The sequence below is a fragment of the Erpetoichthys calabaricus genome, chromosome 6 (assembly GCF_900747795.2).
Source record: "Erpetoichthys calabaricus chromosome 6, fErpCal1.3, whole genome shotgun sequence".
In the NCBI taxonomy this organism is placed as follows: Eukaryota; Metazoa; Chordata; class Cladistia; order Polypteriformes; family Polypteridae; genus Erpetoichthys; species Erpetoichthys calabaricus.
In genome coordinates, this window is record NC_041399.2 from 110,546,942 (window position 1) to 110,566,313 (window position 19,372).

Below are 19,372 nucleotides of genomic sequence, written 5' to 3' on the forward strand. Positions count from 1 at the left end.
TATCTCGCGAATATGGCATTGCAAGCGGCAGCGGGTCAGTTCACATGCTTACGTGGGAGGCGTGATGACGCGATATATTTTGATATATATCAAAATACCCGCGCTTCGCAGCGGCGAAGTACTGCTTTAAAATTTTTAGAAGAAAAGTAAACCTTTTTAAACTGAGGGAAAATGAATCAATAATTATTTGTTAAGGATCTCTTTGTATACCACGTTGTCAGTTCGCCCCTCCGGTTGTAATATGACCAAGCTGTGTGCTGAGCTTACTGTTGAGCATGAAATCTAACGTGGTTTGTGCCCTTCAGAATGAAAACAGTTTGCATTTACCTTTTTAATAAAAGGCAAGCTTTTAAGCCTAAGAAATCACCCCGTAAATGCACACGTTTAATTGCACATGTGTTAATATGTATGGTTACACAGTATTAAAAGACAGTGAAGAACGTGATTTACCTTTGTTCCCGCGTTTGATAAAAGGCGAGCTTTTAAGCCTGAGAAATCACCCCGTAAATGCACACGTTTAATTGCACGTGTTAATATGTATGCTTACACAGTATTAAAAGACACTCAACAATTAACGTCATAATCCTTCGTTCCCGCGTTTGACTCGTGCTGTAAATCTCTTCCTTGTTTTCAGTTCACTTGATTACGTAGGAGGCATGATGACGCGATACGTGACTCCGCCTCCTCCATTTGAGTATATGGACAAAAAACAGGTTCCAGTTATGACCATTACGCGTAGAATTTCGAAATGAATCCTGCCTAACTTTTGTAAGTAAGCTGTAAGGAATGAGCCTGCCAAATTTCAGCCTTCTACCTACACGGGAAGTTGGAGAATTAGTGATGAGTCAGTCAGTCAGTCAGTGAGGGCTTTGCCTTTTATTAGTATAGATCACAGGCTCTTAATATGCTATGATGCATTGAGAGGAAGAGCCACTTTTATGATGCTGTGTAAGTATAATTAACACCAAAAGAAGCCTTTGTTCATGTATTGTTTATATAGGAGTAAAGGAGTAATAGATACATTATTGCAGTACATACCTAAAGTTTACCCAACAATTGAATAAGGGAGGATAATGCTGGGTTCCATTTATGCTAATCAGTTTCAAACTACTTTGCCTTCCTGTCTGTTTAAACAAATTTCTGTCTTTATTATGCAATAAGTAACCTGTAAACTTTGTATTTGGATTTTATCCGAGAACTTGTGTCAGTGTTGTGCAGTTGTGTTGTGCAGTGTGGCACTATACAAACATAAACTAAATTGAACTGGACAGAATATAGGACTTATTATTATTATTATTATTATTATTATTAAACAATACATTTTATTTATATAGCACCTTTCACATGCTCAAGGCACTTCACAGCAGGGTATATGTAACATTGGATATAAATGTTTTCCTGAACAGAACAATGAAACAGATAACAAAGCATTAAATAGAATAAAGAACAATAAACCACAGTAAAATACTAAATTCAATACTAAAAGAAAAACCTAACAAATAACCTAATTTGTAACAGACACACAAATTATCCTGAGCACCTGGACAGAGAGGTAAACTGAAAAGGCAGAATGTTAAATTAAAAACCTTCCTAAATAGATGAGTTTTAAGTTGTTTTTTAAAAGAATGAATGGAGTCAGCTGATCTAATTAAGTTCGGGATGTCTGGGTGATATAGCTGAAGGCCCTGTCACCCATAGAGTGCAGGTTAGTATGAGGCACAACAAGATTATCAGAATCAGAGGACCTTAGTAGGCGAACAGGAGCATAGTGATTTAGACGGTCACTGATGTAGTCCAGTGCAAGGCCATTTAAAGCTTTGTAGGTTATTAATAGAATTTTATATTCAATCCTGTAAGACACATGGAGCCAGTGAAGGCGAAGCAGGATGGGTGTGATGTGCTCACTGTTGCTGGTTCGTGTAAGGACTCTTGCAGCAGAGTTTTGAATCAGCTGGAGCTGTGATAGAAGATTAGAAGGGGCACCTACCAGCAGCAAGTTACAATAATTGATGCAGTATGTGATAAAAGCATGGACAAGTTTCTCAGCATTAGAAAAGGAGAGGAATGAGCGAACACAAGATATGTTACGGAGGTGAAAGTAAGAAAGTTTCTTAATGTGGTTTATGCAGGCGGAATAAGAAAGGGAGGAATCAAAAATGACACCAAGATTCCTTGCATCAGAAGAAGGTCTGATGAGAGCTCCATCAAGAGTGACTGAAAAGGAGCTCATTTTCTTAAGTAGTGCTTTAGTGCCAATTTGCAGGAGTTCAGTTTAGTTGCAATTTCATTTTAAAGAGTTATGCTCCATCCAGGTTTTAATTTCACTGAGGCAAGTTGTGAGCTGAGAAAACTCTGATGAAGTTGCACTTTTGACATTGAAATAGAGTTGAGTGTCACCTGCATAAAAATGATAACCCAGTCCATAGCTACGAATAATATGGCCAAGGGGAAGCATATAAATACAGAAGAGAAGAGGGCCAAGTACAGAGCCTTGAGGAAGTCCTTGTGTGACTGGCGCTGAGCTGGATCTACTGTTGCCAAGACTAACAAACTCTAGCCTATCAGGACAGAGTCAGAGATACCCAACATGTTCTCCATTCTGGACAATAGAATGTCATGTCTGACAGTGTCAAATGCTGCACTGAGGTCTAACATTAATATGCTGGTTTGTTCAGAGTCTGCTGCCATAAACAAATCGTTGGTTACCCAAAGAAGATCAGTTTCACAGCTGTGCTGCGCCCTGAATCCAGACTGAAAGGGTTCCATCAAATTATTAGAGGTTAAGCATTTGGTGAGCTGGGAGGCTACAACACGCTCAAGAACTTTTAACAGAAAAGTTAAGTGGGAAATAGGCCGAAAATTGTTAAGATCGTCACCATCAAGACCAGACTTTTTTTAAAATGGGGGTTACAGAAGCAATTTTAAAAGTGGTTGGCACAAACCCAGTCTTGAGGAATTTATTGATTATTGTCGTAACAGTCGGGGTTATGGCATGAAGGCAGGATTTAAGAAGTATGATGGAGATGGGGTCCACTACACAAGTAGTTGGCCTCATCTTACAAAGCAGGTCATTAAAAAATGCCGATGTGACTGGTGAAAATTTAGACAAGGAGCTGGTTGGAGTGGGAAGACAGGGAAGGATATAAATGGATGACACCCACTAACAAAACATGCACAGGGTTATAGAAAGAATTAGCAGTACTGGAATAAATTAAAAAATGTGCTATTCAACACAGATTGTAGCCAAGCTTGAAAATGACCTTTGGTCTCTGGAGCTTGGAGGCAGCAGTGCTAAGTCTCTGTGTCAATTTACCACCAAGGTTGCAAAGGTGTTTTTGTAAAACAAGTGGTCTTAAAACTAATGTTCTGTTCACTTTTCTGTAATTTATGGCAGAAAGCTATGATGATATCTTTAGTGGGGAAGTCATAGTATTCATCATATTTGTATTCATACCTTTGATAGAAAATATTTCAGAGATCATTTTAATTAAGGTTAAATGGTAATAGACCCAGTGACCAAAGAAGAAACAGGCTTGGAGTATAACAAGTGCTGTATAATACTTAAGGCAGGGAGCATTCCTTGGACTATTCATAGATTTAAAGTATTAGATGATATATCCTCAGTTTTGACCCCGGGATAAAGATGTCTGGCTATGATTAACATAAAACATATCTGTATATTTTCAAATCCACTGTAGTTTTCTAGACATGAAAATGTCTATGGCTAGTATAACCAAGGAAAACACCTTGGTGTTTTTCTTTTTTCAAATTAATTAATAGAAAAATAATATTCATTTTATTATACATATGTACTACACATACCTTCAACTCCTTGCAAGGATCCTAATGTGCCAAAAGCCTCAATAGTTTTAGGCAAACTGAAGGGCATTAGGAAATAGCCCAGATCTACAACTGGGTGACCAGTGGTAGAAAGTTCCCAGTCAAGTACTGCCAAAACCCGAGCCTATAAAACAAAAAGACACTCTAATTTCAAATTTAGAGAATAAAACTTAATTGTTCATTATCCATCTGAACTAAAAAATGGAACGTACCTCATAGGGATGAAATATTATGTTATCCAAACGAAAATCTCCATGAACCAAAGTTACAACATTATCATCTGAGGGCACATTATTACTCAACCAGTCTGACAGCTTATTCATAGAAGGAATTTCAGCATGAGCTGCTGCATTATATTGCTTTGTCCATGTTAATACCTACAGCAGTGAAACATACATAAAAGCAACAGTTAAAAAATAAAAACTATATAGTGTAAATTTAAATGTAACAAATAATTAATACAGTAAAAGAATTAACAGAAAAAAAGATATATCAATGTAAACCTATATTTATTAAACACATTATAAACACTACAGGGTGGCAGGTGGCACTGAAGATAGAGCATCAGCTTACATCACCTTGATCTGGGATCAAAGCCTAACTGTTAATTCAGGCTGCTCCAACAGTCTAGGCATGCTGTTGGGTTAACGAGCAACCCTGAACAGTCCTAGATAATTAGCTGTGCATATATATTAGAAAGTAAGATGTGACAGACATGCCAGAGTGGCAGCCATGGTTTCAAGAATTAGATTTGGCTTTCTGGAGTGCATAATTTTGATACATGGGTGGATAAAATACATGTCATCAATTCCAGTGAACATGCAGAGGTTTTTACAATATACAAAACTGTTTCAGACATAACTTAAACAATCATTTGGCATCTAGGGCACAAAACATTACCTTGGCCATGCCCTGTGCCTTCCACTTCTGATTTAGTATCGATTATCAAAATAAAGATTTATGATACAATCTTACCATCAAATCTATCAATCAATAATTGTTAGTGTATAGTATGGGGCAAATAAGTTGTTAATTCTGAACATTCAAAATTCAGTATTCTCATATGTATCCTGCACATCATTCCTCCAAACTAAAAGACCAGTGAATAAAACAGTGGAATAACCTTAATATAGTTAGACCTAGCTTTCCATCGTCAGTAGAAATGAAAAGAATTACATTATAGCCGGATAAATGTTACACGTTAAATGTTAGTTATTCTTCATATTTGCTACTGCTAAAACAAAGACAAAAAATAAAACTTCCAAATGGTCATACTTGTCTTTTACAGTACCCCTCTCCTTTTCCATAACTTTGGAGGTCCAGAGAATTCAAGTCCAAAGAGTGTAACCTTGCCAGAGTTTCAACAGCAGCTATATACAAGGCAGCCCGTTCAGCAGGACTTGCATCTGGTAGCCGCAAGTCCCGGAAAATGCGTCCCTAAAACAAATGATAATCTTGTTAAGAACAAAAATTTCTTATTTTTGACCATTTTAAGCCATAACACATACATTTTCTGTTTTGTCAGCTCCTGAATATATTAATAATCTAATTTTACTTAATAGAAAATATGAAAATATTTATGTATCCAAAGATGCAGAGAAAGAGTCTGCTTACTAAAATTAGCGACCTCATGAACTCCTCCAATTCTAGCCTCCCATGATTAGCACTTTTTCAAAGCACAATCAGTTATGCTTCATTCAATGCTGTTGACCATACTAAGACAACCATGGTATTTAAAGACAAAATTGTCAAATGTGATCATTTCCACAAAAAAAAAAAAAAAACATGCAAGCTGTTTCAACAACCAATTTTTCATTTAAATGTTTGATAACCAGCCTCTAGCTGCCATAAACAGTTCAGTTTGAAGAGCACGACTGAAAAGGTCTGGAACGTGACTAAAATACATCAAAGGAAAAAAAGGTGCGCAATAAATGAAAAAAAAAAATGCAATGACAAACTAGTTTAACATACATTCCACATATAGCTTTAACAGTTTAGGATGATAGTCTTAAGACAAATAAGCATATTAAACACAGTATAACACAAACATCAAATTAAAAAGTAACAAATTATTAAAAACACATAGGAATAAAAGACAATAGCATTTCACTGATAACACTGATATCTACCTCTAAATGCTCCATTATATAAAACTCAGTTCCAATGACTGAAACATCATCACAGTACAAAAGAGGCTGAGGTACAGGAAACCCAACAGAAAATAAAGCTTTCTGTACACGATATTCTCTGTCAATCTGTCAAAAAACATAAGAATTTGTGAATTAATTCACACCATTATGTATGATATATTAAACATATACATATAACATAAACAGTGGTTTGGAACACTAAGAATTTGTGAGACCCAAAGACAAAGCTATTTGCACATACTTTGTATTATGTCCTGTCTGCTACCAAACTCAAATTAAAGCAATTTTCAATGGACACATAACCAAAATCCCACATAACAAATACTTTTGTAAAGCTTTAGAAACTAATAAACAATAAATGCATTTTTATTTAAAAAAAAAACTTTACTAAACAAAGCTTGCAAAATTTGATTGTAAACAATTCAGTGATATTAATTGAAGAATAACTAAAGGATGCAACTAAAAATCTGATTGCCTAAAGATTTCTAAAGTACTGATGAACTTCACTCTTTCCTCAGGATGGTGAGACAATTAAAAATAGGATTCTTCTGAAAATAGCAAAGCAAAAAATGCAGATATTTAAAAGATGGAAGAGAACAAATAATATATAAGACCACCTCTCTGTCTTTCACTGGTCAGCAGGACAGTAAATTCCACTTAGTTACTGCTTTTACAAATCTGGGGTCTCCTCTTAGCCCTTTAGTTAATGTGGTTTATCTAACCCATCTCAAGTGAAATGCTGCCTTATGAATTATGGTTCACTGTAAAACATTTTCCATACCTAGTATCTCCTAGGTACTGTTACTGAGCCAACCTTAGATAGGGTAGGCTTTGAGACTGTCACTGAAATTCTTCCTATGGCTATGCCAATGGTTGACTGAGCAAGTGTTAACTGGGACTTGTTTAATGCAATTGGAGTTAGATATTCTGCCCAGTTGAGTTGGTTCTGCAGCATGATAGCTTAAATGTCTTCCAGCAGGGAGTGTTAGCTCCACAGGTAGACCAGGTTCAATGCTGGGAAATGCAGTGTGGAAAAGTTGCCACCTCATAACCACAATGGCGACAAAACAAGCATAACAACAACAAAAACAATCACAATATAAATAATAAATTGATACTTTGCATGAATTAAATAATCTTTCAGCATACAAATCCACACTCAGGCCCTGCCAGGAAACACATAATAAGCCAATAGAGATCGATACAGAATTTCATCTCTGCTCTGTTGATTTCTCCAGAGGGTGTTGAAACTGGCAGAATGATGTAGGGTGGGAGGTTATAGAGTTGTGCAATTTAAAAGTCCCAGAGATGAACACGTCAACGGCTATGGTGCACCAGCATGTCTAGGCATCAGTGGTTGTGGGGTCTCAAATGCCAGGGTCTCATAACACTTTTTATAACTTTAGCATCATTTTGGTTTGGAACACACAGACAATGAAAATTAAACCTCATGGCTGTCCACATTAATGCTGATGGAAATGTTCAAGAGAATTTAGTTTAAAATGGTAGTTAACTCAAGTCTCTGTGCCTTAAAGGACAGGAGTGTCTTAAAGGATATGTTTTGTATTTTTAAAGTAATTTTTTCACAATCATGATACATATGATATTACCGCATAAAACTGTGTTCTAAAGTGAAGCATATTTAATAATTAAAAAAATAATTAGCCCACTCTAGCGCTTTATAAAGACAAACCTTCAAGCTTACTGAACATGTCCATTTTGAAGGAGCAAAGGTTTTGATTTAAGAGAACATGTTACAAGCATGCACTAGAAACATGGAAGTCAACAATAGTAGTCTGGAAATAATACAACTTATCAGAGATATTTGATGCTATTTTTTCAAGGTAAGGATACGTTTCTTGTTTGTTTGTCTGCATGCAATGGCCATCATGGATGGAGTTATGACAAACCAGCATCAAACTCAATCTCCCAACCCATTTCATCTGTGTTGTTATTGTACAAAGTCCATGAAGCAAGATTCATGTTGAGTGGGAGCGTATGTAAGAGTTTCAGTGTACTTTTTGTACATAACAATAATTCTGAACTGAACTGATTACACTACACTGCATTGTTAATAAAAGCCTTAGATTGTTGAAAGAACCAAACCACCTTTTCAGTGGCATGTCTTACACATGCACAACAAAAAAAAGACAGAAAATAAAAAGGGCAGAGTATCTGATAGAGCAGACTGAAGTGCCCCAAACCAACTAATTTTTTAATGCATTATGAATTGCTCTTGCGTGGGGATATGATAATGAAAGGACTGACTATAACATTTTTGACTGAATGATTTCATAGATACTGATACCAATCAATCCGTAAATACACAGGGAGAACATGCAAACTCCATGTAAAGCCTGGCGTTGTGAGGTAGGAATGACATTTCTGAGTTACCACTTCGCCGTTGCTAAAACATCTGTCCTGAGCTTACTAAACTTCAACATGATGAAACTATGGTGAACTGGTACTACTAAAGTGGCCTACAGTGTATGTGTGTTTGCCCTGCTATGGACTTGTGCCTTGTCCCAGTGTTGTTACTATCTTGCACCATATGATATTTGGGATAGGCTGGCCCACGAACTTGCCCTAGTTATGCAGATTAGGAAGATGGATGAATGGATTATTATTATTCTTATAGTCAAAAAAATATATGAATAGATTAATCTTCTTCTTAGTTTTGTCCTGTGTTGAGGCAGGGTCCACTTTTCAGCATGTTCTGATCCAAGGCATGTTCAGGGCAATTTTGACTTCATGTATATCTTGGAGTTATAATACAGATACTAGAAGTACAGTACATGTATAGTATGTAAAACATGTGAATCACATGAAATATATATTTTTTAGTAAACAGACTATGGAAAATATACAAAGAAAACACAAAAGCATACCCTTTATCAGCACTTGCTTATTAAATACCACTTCTGACTGCCCTCTTGCAAAAACTGCTCAAGTAAAAGATAAACTTTAACCTAGAAAACTTAGTGACTGGTGTAATAACAAAGGCATGCTATAATTTATGGCTATGCATTATTCATCCATCTATTTTGTAACCTGCTAAATTCAGTTCAGGGTGGTGGATAGCTAGTGCCTATCACAGAAGTAATGGATGCCATGCAGGAATCAATCTTGGAGCAAGTTGCCAGCCTCTGGAGGGGATGTTTATTCACACAATGACCACTTAGTATAGTCGATTAATCTAGCATACATTTCTTTGGAATATCGTAGAAAACAAAAGAGTAAAATCCTAAGTGTACATGTAGAAAACCCACAAAACTAGGACTAGGACTCTGGAGCTGCAAGACAGTTGTGTTAAGCAATATGCCAGTATGCCTCCTTTAGCGATATGCATTAACTGCTCTTGTCATTACTGCCATTTTATTAATTTCGGACTTTATTTAGGCACAAACTGGACTGAAACTTTCAGTCACTGTGATGTGACAGTTCTTGAAAGTTCTACTGGAATGAAACACCTTTGTTAGGATTAACAAAAACATGTCACTGTAAATAAGTTTGAAAAAGATAAAGTTATTTAAAAGGAAGCTTTATTATGAAAACCATCAGCACTGGTAACACAACTACATTTCAGTTTCATGATAGAGAATATTGGTCAAGGGGACGAATTATTTAGACATTGACTCGCTGCAGGGGCTACAAACTAGGGCAAGATATATTTGTTCTAAAAACTGAAAATGCACAAGTCATCATTAAAATGATCAATTACTGCAAAGAAAGTCTTTTGAAAAAGACATGTTCAAAACCCAAAGTCATTTTAGAACATCTCATATATATGTGAGTGATAATAGATATAAGAAGCTATTGAAGGCACAATGAAATAAATTTGAAAAATCTCCACCTTTCATATTTCAAAACACATAAAGTTAGTCATACAGTGGGGCCTTGCCAGACACATCGACTACAAGGACAGTGCATAAGGCAATTGCAAGGGCACTGCATCCATCCATCAAACCATTCATCCATTCTTATAACTTGTTGAATCAAATTTATTACTGCAGTAAACAAAGAGAAGATATTAAAATAAAAACAGGGTATGGGGCACATAATATCTTGTCTCATCTATGTAAAAACTTGGAGAATACTAATTATATAAGTAAGAATGTTACATAAAATACTGCAAAATGTTACACATTTTCTAGCCATCTACTACATGCAGAATGCGACTGAAACAGACAATACAGGCTGATACAGAGAATCATGCACACATAGGTACATCAGTTTGTTAACAACAAGTTGCATTATACCGTGAGTCACACTGTAACCAATTTACATTACAATGTATTCAAAATGCAGGTTGTCTATCCCTAATCTGAATTTCCAAAATGCTCCAACATCTGAAATTTTTGAGCACTGTTTTGTCTTGATAGAGTATTATATTACTCTACTTTCCTCTATTGTATTATTAATATGTAGCCTCTGTCAGAACGCCTCAAATCTCACAGACTTACCACTGTTTATAAACTATTATAGTACATAACTTCTCCCCAACTTCCCTCCTATATCTTTAACCTCAGGCAACTAGGTGTAGTAAAAGACAAGCAGGAGTTAAGTTACAATTTAAATAATGTATTATTGATAATATTCATAAATAATAACAATATGCAAAGTACATTTGAATATTGGCAACCATACAACCTGATTAAATGGTGATGTGTAGTTTTAGGCGGCACATAGACTTATTAGTTAAAAATGTCTCTAATTGAGGCATCATTTGTGATCAGCTTTCTTCAGAACAGGCCGCATTGCCTGTCTCAATATGGCTGCCGAGCTGTGCTCTTCATTGTGTTGTCCTTTTCAGTTCATGGTGTGAGATGGTCATTCAGCAGTTTGGTAAGAGCGAGAGAGAGGGTGAGATAAAGCAAGCAAATTTATGGGTATTCTGTCCAACCCCTACAGCCAATAGAGCATCATGGTACTTAAAGGCTTTTGATACAAGCCAATTCCAAACAGCCATGCTTCAGACCAATGGGGCAAAGAATATCTTAACACCTGCCATCCCCCAAAACCATATGTTAAGGTAAAGCTTGGCAGTTAGGCAGCCTGGCTTTGTGTGGGAGTTGAGAGACTTCAGAGAAACATTAGCCAAACTTGTCTGAGGTGCATCCCCCCAACCGTGTCGTAAAATTCAAAGACACTCATTCCTAAAAGGTGGGTGGGGGTATACATGAATGCTTCTCACCAATGTAACACTAATATGACATTGCTTTGCTAAGTTACAAATAAAGGCATACAAAATATTTATCAACTTATATGAAAAATATCACATCACAACAAGAACCAACTTCTTTTATAAAATAAATAAATAAATAAATAAATTTAAAAAAATAAAAAAATATTTATAAAACCTGGTGTGTGAACATTTCTATGCAGGCTATTTTTGTATATCTTGAAAATTTTTTGGCCATAAATCTTAGACACATGGGGTTTGGGGTATCCCACAAAGCATCAAGTGCCATGAGGAAAGGACACACTATTAATGACTGGAGGGTTTAGGTGATCGCGTACCTCCATGAAGCATCAGGTGTTGTTAAGTAATGAAATATATTGAGTGTCTTCTCCCATGAAGTGACATGATAACACTTGTATGGCAGTTCAGAAGTTCGGCATAGTACTATAAAAATTGTTGCGCTGCTTAAAGGAAGCCTAGATTGTAACACCTCTCCTCTGTGCTCTGGAGATTAATGGAATGTCCCTGCCTATGGTTAACAAAAGCAGCTTCATTTTCACTAGGTGCTCTTACTGCAAATAGAAGTTTGGTAAATTGTTCAGATTATGTTAGAAATACCGGACACTTCTTCAACTTGCCTTTTTATGCTGGCAAAAACATGTTATGTTTTATGCATGTATATCAACATCATACAACAACTGAATGCAGCTTTTCTGTCAGTTGGTTAATGGCTTCCAACATAGTGGGCATGATGCCGTGACGGTTGGCTGAGATATTCCTGGCCAGTTCTATGAGAAGTGACAAAAGGTAGCCGAAAATAACAAAAAGTCCTTCAGTGCAAATACGGAGCACTGGCCCTCTTAAAAGGGAATTAAAAAAAGTCTATATATCATATTCATAACTTTTGAGGTTGAATATGTTTTTCATGTCAACGCACATTATAACGTACTGACTCTGCAATGACTACCATGAATTCGGTGGCATAGCACCAAGATGGAATAAAGAACATAATGTTGCAATGATGAGTGGCTGGATGTAAGTTTTGTTTTTTCTAAAGTCAATAATAAGCTCCTTCGTTTTTGTGGTGTTGAGGAGCAGGTTATTGACTGTGCACCACTCTGACAGCCGCTCCACGTCGTCCCTGTATGACAGCTCACCCTCCTTGCCTGAGATAAGTCCGACTACCATCGTGTCATCCGCGAACTTTATAATCTTGTTGCTATGGTGAATGGGGACACAGTCATATGTGTAGAGGGTGTAGAGGAGCAGGCTGAGCACACAACCCTGTGGTGTCCCGGTGTTGAGGCTGAGAGCAGTGGATGTGTGGAGACCCAGCCTGACCCTCTGGGAGTGACCAGACAGAAAGTCCAGTATCCAACTGCAGGTGAGTGATGGAAGTCCCAGATCTGCCAGTTTGGACACCAGTCGTTGTGGGAGGATGGTGTTAAACGCCGAGCTGAAGTCTACAAAGAGCAGTCTGGCATAACTCCCCTGCTGCTCCAGGTGGGTCAGGGCAGCATGAAGGGCTGTGGCCACAGCATCCTCCGTGGATCTCTTTGCTTTGTAAGCAAATTGAAATGGGTTCAGGTCTGCTGGCAGGCAAGCGATGACATGACTCCGCACCAGTTTCTCAAAGCACTTCATGATGACAGATGTGAGTGCCACTGGGCGGAAATCATTCAGACTGTTCGTGATGGATTTTTTCAGCAGCAGAACAATGACTGAAGACTTGAGGCAGGATGGGACAGTGGCCTGGGACAGGGACTGGTTGAAAATCCTAGTGAAGATTCCGGCCAGTTGATCTGCACAGTCTTTCAGCACCCGTCCAACCATACCGTTGGGTCCTGCAGCCTTCCTTGGGTTCACCTTCCTCATCACCCGCCACACCTCACACTCTTCTACCTTGAGTATATTGCTGTTGTGAACAGGCTGCTGTGATGGAGCTGCTGTTGGTGTCGCCTCAAAGTGGGCAAAGAAGATGTTCAGCTCCTCTGCCAGAGAAGCGTCTCCCTCAGCAGCCGAGGAGTTGCTGGATTTGTAGCCAGTGATGTGCTGGACACCCTGCCACACCTGCCTGGTGTTGTTGCTCCTCAGATGGTCCTCTATCCTCCTTCTGTATGCTGCCTTGGCCTCTTGGATGCCTCTCTTCAGGTTCATTCTGGCTACACTGTAAAGAGCCCCATCCCCAGACCTGAAAGCAGTATTCCTAGCTTTCAGCAGACTCTGGACATCCCTCATCATCCAGGGCTTCCTGTTAGGATAAATCCTTATGTGTCTGTCCCTGGTGATGTTGTCCGTGCAGAACCTGATGTAATCCAGGACTGCCGTAGTGTGGTTCTCCAAGTCTTGGTGATTGAAAACCTCCCAATTGGTTCCCTGGAAGCAGTCCTGCAACTGTTGGGAGGCCTCCTCGGGCCATATGGTAGCAGTCCTGGTCAAAGTGGGAGCTTGTTTCCTGAGAGGAGTATATGCAGGGATTAGAAGCAAGGACGTGTGATCAGACTGGCCAAGGTGTGCTAGGGGTTTAGCCCTATAGGTCTGTCTGATGTTTGTGTACAACTTGTCCAGTGTTTTTACTCCCCTGGTTGCACACTTTATGTGTTGATGGAATTTGGGGAGAACTGCTTTCAGATCTGCATGATTAAAGTCCCCAGAAATCATGTGAACAGCCTCAGGATACTTGCTCTGTTTACTGCTGATGGTGTCATGCAAAAGCCCCAGAGCTGAGTTAGCATTAGCATCTGGTGCTATATACAAAGAAGTTAGCAGTATAGCATTGAATTCATTGGGGAGGTATATGGGTCTGCATTTAATTGTCATAAACTCCACATCTGGAGAGCAGTGTCTGGTGACTATGGTGGAATTTGTGCACCAGCTATTGTTCACATAAATGCACAGCCCCCCTCCTCTTTTCTTACCGGAGCACTCTGTCCTGTCTTGCCGGTGTGCTGTGTGGCCTGCTATCTCGATCGCCGTGTCCGGTATGAGTGGATTAAGCCATGTCTCCGTGATGAGCAGGATGCAGCAGTCTCTGATGATCTTTTCCATTACAATCCGCAGCTGCCACTCGTCCAGTTTGTTTGCCAGAGACCTCACATTTGAGGAGAAAATGCTTGGAAGCGGTGGTTTGTGTGGCTGCTTCCTTAGCCTCACTAGCACACCGCCTTGGCCCCCCCTCTTGTTTACGTTCTTTGCGCCGCCGGCAGCTCCTCGAAGCTGGGATTGTAATCCACGGAGAGCCTGGTGTTCGTGCAATGTCGTCCGGAATGTTGTGGACACGGAGAAACTCGGATGTCGAGCAACTCTCGCTATGTAAGCCGATAGATAAAATATCCTGCCGGCTATATGTGTATTTATCCAGGCAGGGTGGAAAAACCAAACTCTAAGTCGGAGAAAAAAGTTTACTTGAGGTTTTTGCAAATTTATTAAAAATAAAAAAACTGAGAAATCACATGTACATACAGTAAGTATTCACAGCCTTTGTTAAATACTTTGTCGATGCAATTTTGGCAGCAATTACAGCCTCAAGTCTTGTTGAATATGATGCCACAAGCTTGGCACACCTATCCTTGGCCAGTTTCGCCCATTCCTCTTTGCAGCACCTCTCAAGCTCCATCAGGTTGGATGGGAAGCGTCGGTGCACAGCCATTTTAAGATCTCTCCAGAGATGTTCAATCGGATCCACGTCTGGGCTCTGGCTGGGCCACTCAAGGACATTCACAGAGTTGTCCTGAAGCCACTCTTTTGATATCTTGGCTGTGTGCTTAGGGTTGTTGTCCTGCTGAAAGATGAACCGTCACCCCAGTCTGAGGTCAAGAGCGCTCTGGAACAGGTTTTCATCCAGGATGTCTCTTTTCCTTTGCTGCAGTCATATTTCCCTTTATCCTGATTAGTCTCCCAGTTCCTGCCGCTGAAAAACATCCCCACAGCATGATGCTGCCACCACCATGCTTCACTGTAGGGATGGTGCCAGGTTTCCTCCAAACATGACGCCTGGCATTCACACCAAAGAGTTCAATCTTTGTCTCATCAGACCAGAGAATTTTATTTCTCATGGTCTAAGAGTCCTTCAGGTGCCTTTTGGCAAACTCCAGGCAGGCTGCCATGTGCCTTTTGCCGAGGAGTGGCTTCCGTCTGGCCACTCTACCATACAGACCTGATTGGTGGATTGCTGCAGAGATGGTTGTCCTTCTGGAAGGTTCTCCTCTCTCCAAAGAGGACCTCTGGAGCTCTGACAGAGTGACCATCAGGTTCTTGGTCACCTCCCTGACTAAGGCCCTTCTCCCCCGATTGCTCAGTTTAGATGGCCGGCCAGCTCTAGGAAGAGTCCTGGTGGTTTCGAACTTCTTCCATTTACAGATGATGTAGGCCACTGTGCTCATTGGGACCTTCAGAGCAGCAGAAATGTTTCTGTAACCTTCCCCAGATATGTGCCTCGAGACAATCCTGTCTCGGAGGTCTACAGACAATTCCTTTGACTTCATGCTTGGTTTGTGCTCTGACATGAACTGTCAACTGTGGGACCTTATATAGACAGGTGTGTGCCTTTCCAAATCATGTCCAATCAACTGGATTTACCACAGGTGGACTCCAATTAAGCTGCAGAAACATCTCAAGGATAATCAGGGGAAACAGGAGGCACCTGAGCTCAATTTTGAGCTTAATGGCAAAGGCTGTGAATACTTATGTACATGTGCTTTCTCAATTTTTTATTTTTAATGAATTTGCAAAAACCTCAAGTAAACTTTTTTCACGTTGTCATTACGGGGTGTTGTGTATAGAATTCTAAGGAAAAAATGAATTTAATCCATTTTGGAATAAGGCTGTAACATAACAAAATGTGGATAAAGTGATGCGCTGTGAATACTTTCCGGATGCACTGTAATTTGCTTGAAAATTAAGTTTCTTTACAATTATCAAAACAAAAGTGTTTAATAACAATAAGTTGATCTAACACAATGACCTAATAACCCCCAAGGATGTTTTTTATGGAAAAGGTAACTATTGTACTATATGTATGAAACCAATTAATCAATGTGAGAAGTGCTTACCACAAGTTCTCAGGTTTTTATGTTAAACCTCAAGATCTAAAGTCTGATAATGCAAGTTATTCAAAGCAGAATCTTTATTCAGGTGCTCATAAATGCACTGTTCATTTACAAAGTATATCAACTCAAAAACACCATGTACAACAAGACAATAAGCACCTTCCAAATACATGTTACTCAGAGATATTTATTTTAGCTTTGCTACATTTATTTTAAGATGCAATGACCAACTAATCAATAAATCTAAAATAACCTCTGGTATGTGGGTAAAGATGTCTTGTGATGAATACTCACTCTGTCTAGGATTGGTTCAGACTGCCTGAAACCCCTAGGTTGGATTAGGTAATTTCAGTACAGTAATCCCTCGCTATATCGCGCTTCGCCTTTCGCGGCTTCACTCCATCGCGGATTTTATATGTAAGCATATTTAAATATATATCGCGGATTTTTTGCTGGTTCACGGATTTCTGCGGACAATGGGTCTTTTAATTTCTGGTACATGCTTCCTCAGTTGGTTTGCCCAGTTGATTTCTTACAAGGGACGCTATTGGCAGATGGCTGAGAAGCTACCCAACTTACTTTTCTCTCTCTCTCTCTTGCGCTGACTTTCTCTGATCCTGACATAGGGGGATTGAGCAGGGGGCCTGTTCGCACACTTAGATGCTACGGACGCTCGTCTGAAAATGCTGAAAGATTATCTTCACGTTGCTACCTTCTGTGCAGATGCTTCCTGAAGCGACATGCTGCACGGTGCTTCGCATACTTAAAAGCTCGAAGGGCACGTATTGATTTTCGATTGTTTGTTTTTCTCTGTCTCTGTCTCTCTCTATCTCTCTCTCTCTCTCTCTACTCCTGACGGAGGGGGTGTGAGCTGCCACTTTCAACAGCTTTGTGCCGTGGTGCTTCGCATACTTAAAAGCCAAACAGCCCTATTGATTTGTTTGCTTTTCTCTATCTCTCTGACATTACCTGCTCCTGATGCGCACTCCTTTGAAGAGGAAGATATGTTTGCATTCTTTTAATTGTGAGACAGAACTGTCATCTCTGTCTTGTCATGGAGCACAGTTTAAACTTTTGAAAAAGAGACAAATGTTTGTTTGCAGTGTTTGAATAACGTTCCTTTCTCTCTACAACCTCCTGTGTTTCTGCGAAAATCTGTGACCCAAGCATGACAATATAAAAATAACCATATAAACATATGGTTTCTACTTCACGGATTTTCTTATTTTGCGGGTGGCTCTGGAACGCAACCCCCGCGATGGAGGAGGGATTACTGTAAATCAATGGATAAAATGTTTTGAAAAATATACAAAAGACATATCATTCTTAAAACATTTAAAAAGATATGCTATCCCTGATATCCTAAACCACTTTTACATCCATGTTGTAAATATACAGTAATTCCTTGCTATGTAAATATACAGTAATCCCTTGCTATATCGCGCTTCGACTTTAGCGGCTTGACTCTATCGCGGATTTTATATGTAAGCATATCTAAATATATAACGCGGATTTTTCGCTGCTTCATGGGTTTCTGCTTGGACAGTAGGTCTTTTTACTTCTGGTACATGCTTCCTCAGTTGGTTTGCCCAGTTGATTTCACACAAGGGACACTATTGGTGGATGGCTGAGAAGCTACCCAATCAGAGCATGCAGCTAAGTTCCTGTGTGCTGATTGGCTCAGCGACGGAGCGCTGAATTCGATTCCACAGCGTTAACCAGGAAGTCTCGTCTTGCTCATTCAGCATCAACGTGTTTCGCTGTGTAAAGAGTTAACTTTTGTGCTCTTTTGTGTTTATCTTTGTGCATAGTCAAGCCCTTCGTTATGGCTCCAAAACAATCTGCTCCTGCTACTGCTTCAGGGGCGATGCTCATGCGCCAACGGAAGATGTTAACGATTGCCGAAAAGGTAAAAGTTTTGGATATGTTGAAGGAAGGGAACAGCTACACTGCTGTAGGACGCCATTACGGCATCAATGAGTCCACGATTCTTTTAATTTAAAAAGGAGGAAAAGAATATAAGATCTACGACCGCAGTGTCCTTTAACCAGGGCGCAAAACAAGTTGTAAGTGGACATAATAAGGCGGTAGACCAGATGGAATCTGCTTTAGGGATTTGGATTGAAGACTGCCGGAAGAACAACAACGGCGGTGCTACACAGTCACCTGAAGAGGCTCCTTTAGAAGAGCTGTAACGCTCTCCTTTGTTGTGCAGTAAAATTAAACTCATCGTTATCGGCCAAGTCGTTGTGTCATTGTTGGTGAGTAACAATAATTAATTTTCTACGTACAGTACTTAGTACATGTACGTACGTTTAGTGTCACTGTACACACATTTTACTATATACAATTTTTCTTGCATTGTATGTATTTATTGCTGGTGGCCTGTCTATCGTAATGGCTGTAACATAACATGTAACATATGTGATATCGGAGACGCTCGATATCTTATCTATAATATTTAGGTTTTACTGTATATAAACAAGAGTTTGCATGTTCTCCCCGTGTCTGCGTGGGTTTTCTCCAGGTGCTCCGGTTTCGTCCCACAGTCCAAAGACATGCAGGTTAGGTGCATTGGTGATTCTAAATTGTCCCTAGTGTGTGCTTGGTGTGTGTGTGCGTGTGTGTGTGTGTGTGTGCGTGTGTGTGCCCTGCGGTGGGCTGGCACCCTGCCCGGGGTTTTGTTTTCTGCCTTGCGCCCTGTGTTAGCTGGGATTGGCTCCAGCAGACACCCGTGACCCTGTAATTAGAATATAGCGGATTGGATAATGGATGGATGGATGGATGTATATAAACAGTGTGTTTACATACATAATTTCAACGAATCTTACCTAATATCTAAGAGAATACAAAGGGTTTATGCTGTATAACTGTGTGGGAAATGTTTATTATGCTGTATAACTGTGCGGGAAATGTTTATAAGAGTGTGGGAGAGTTTATAAGGGCTTAAAATATATAAAAATAACCATATAAATATATGGATTTTACTTTGCGGATTTTCACCTTTTGCGGGGGGGTTCTGGAACGTAACCCCCGCGATAGGTGAGGGATGACTGTATTTAGACTTGGAAGAGACATGAAAAGCAGTATGGAAATATACATAGGGCACATGCAAGACAGGAAAGTTTAAAAAATAACAAGATTTGAAAAAA

General features: G+C 39.4%; 1 protein-coding gene across 2 annotated transcripts in view; it reads right to left on the bottom strand.

Annotated features, from left to right (window-relative positions):
* LOC114653490 (nephronophthisis 3) overlaps window positions 1-19,372 on the bottom strand; it is an 838,883-nt gene that overhangs the window by 543,111 nt on the left and 276,400 nt on the right. For both annotated transcript variants that reach the window (XM_028803845.2, XM_028803846.2), the window contains 4 exons: window positions 5,970-6,095; window positions 5,116-5,277; window positions 4,053-4,217; window positions 3,823-3,964 (listed from right to left, as the gene is read on the bottom strand). In XM_028803845.2, the coding sequence (XP_028659678.2) occupies window positions 3,823-3,964; window positions 4,053-4,217; window positions 5,116-5,277; window positions 5,970-6,095 (595 nt within the window). The remainder of the gene's footprint in view (window positions 1-3,822; window positions 3,965-4,052; window positions 4,218-5,115; window positions 5,278-5,969; window positions 6,096-19,372) is intronic.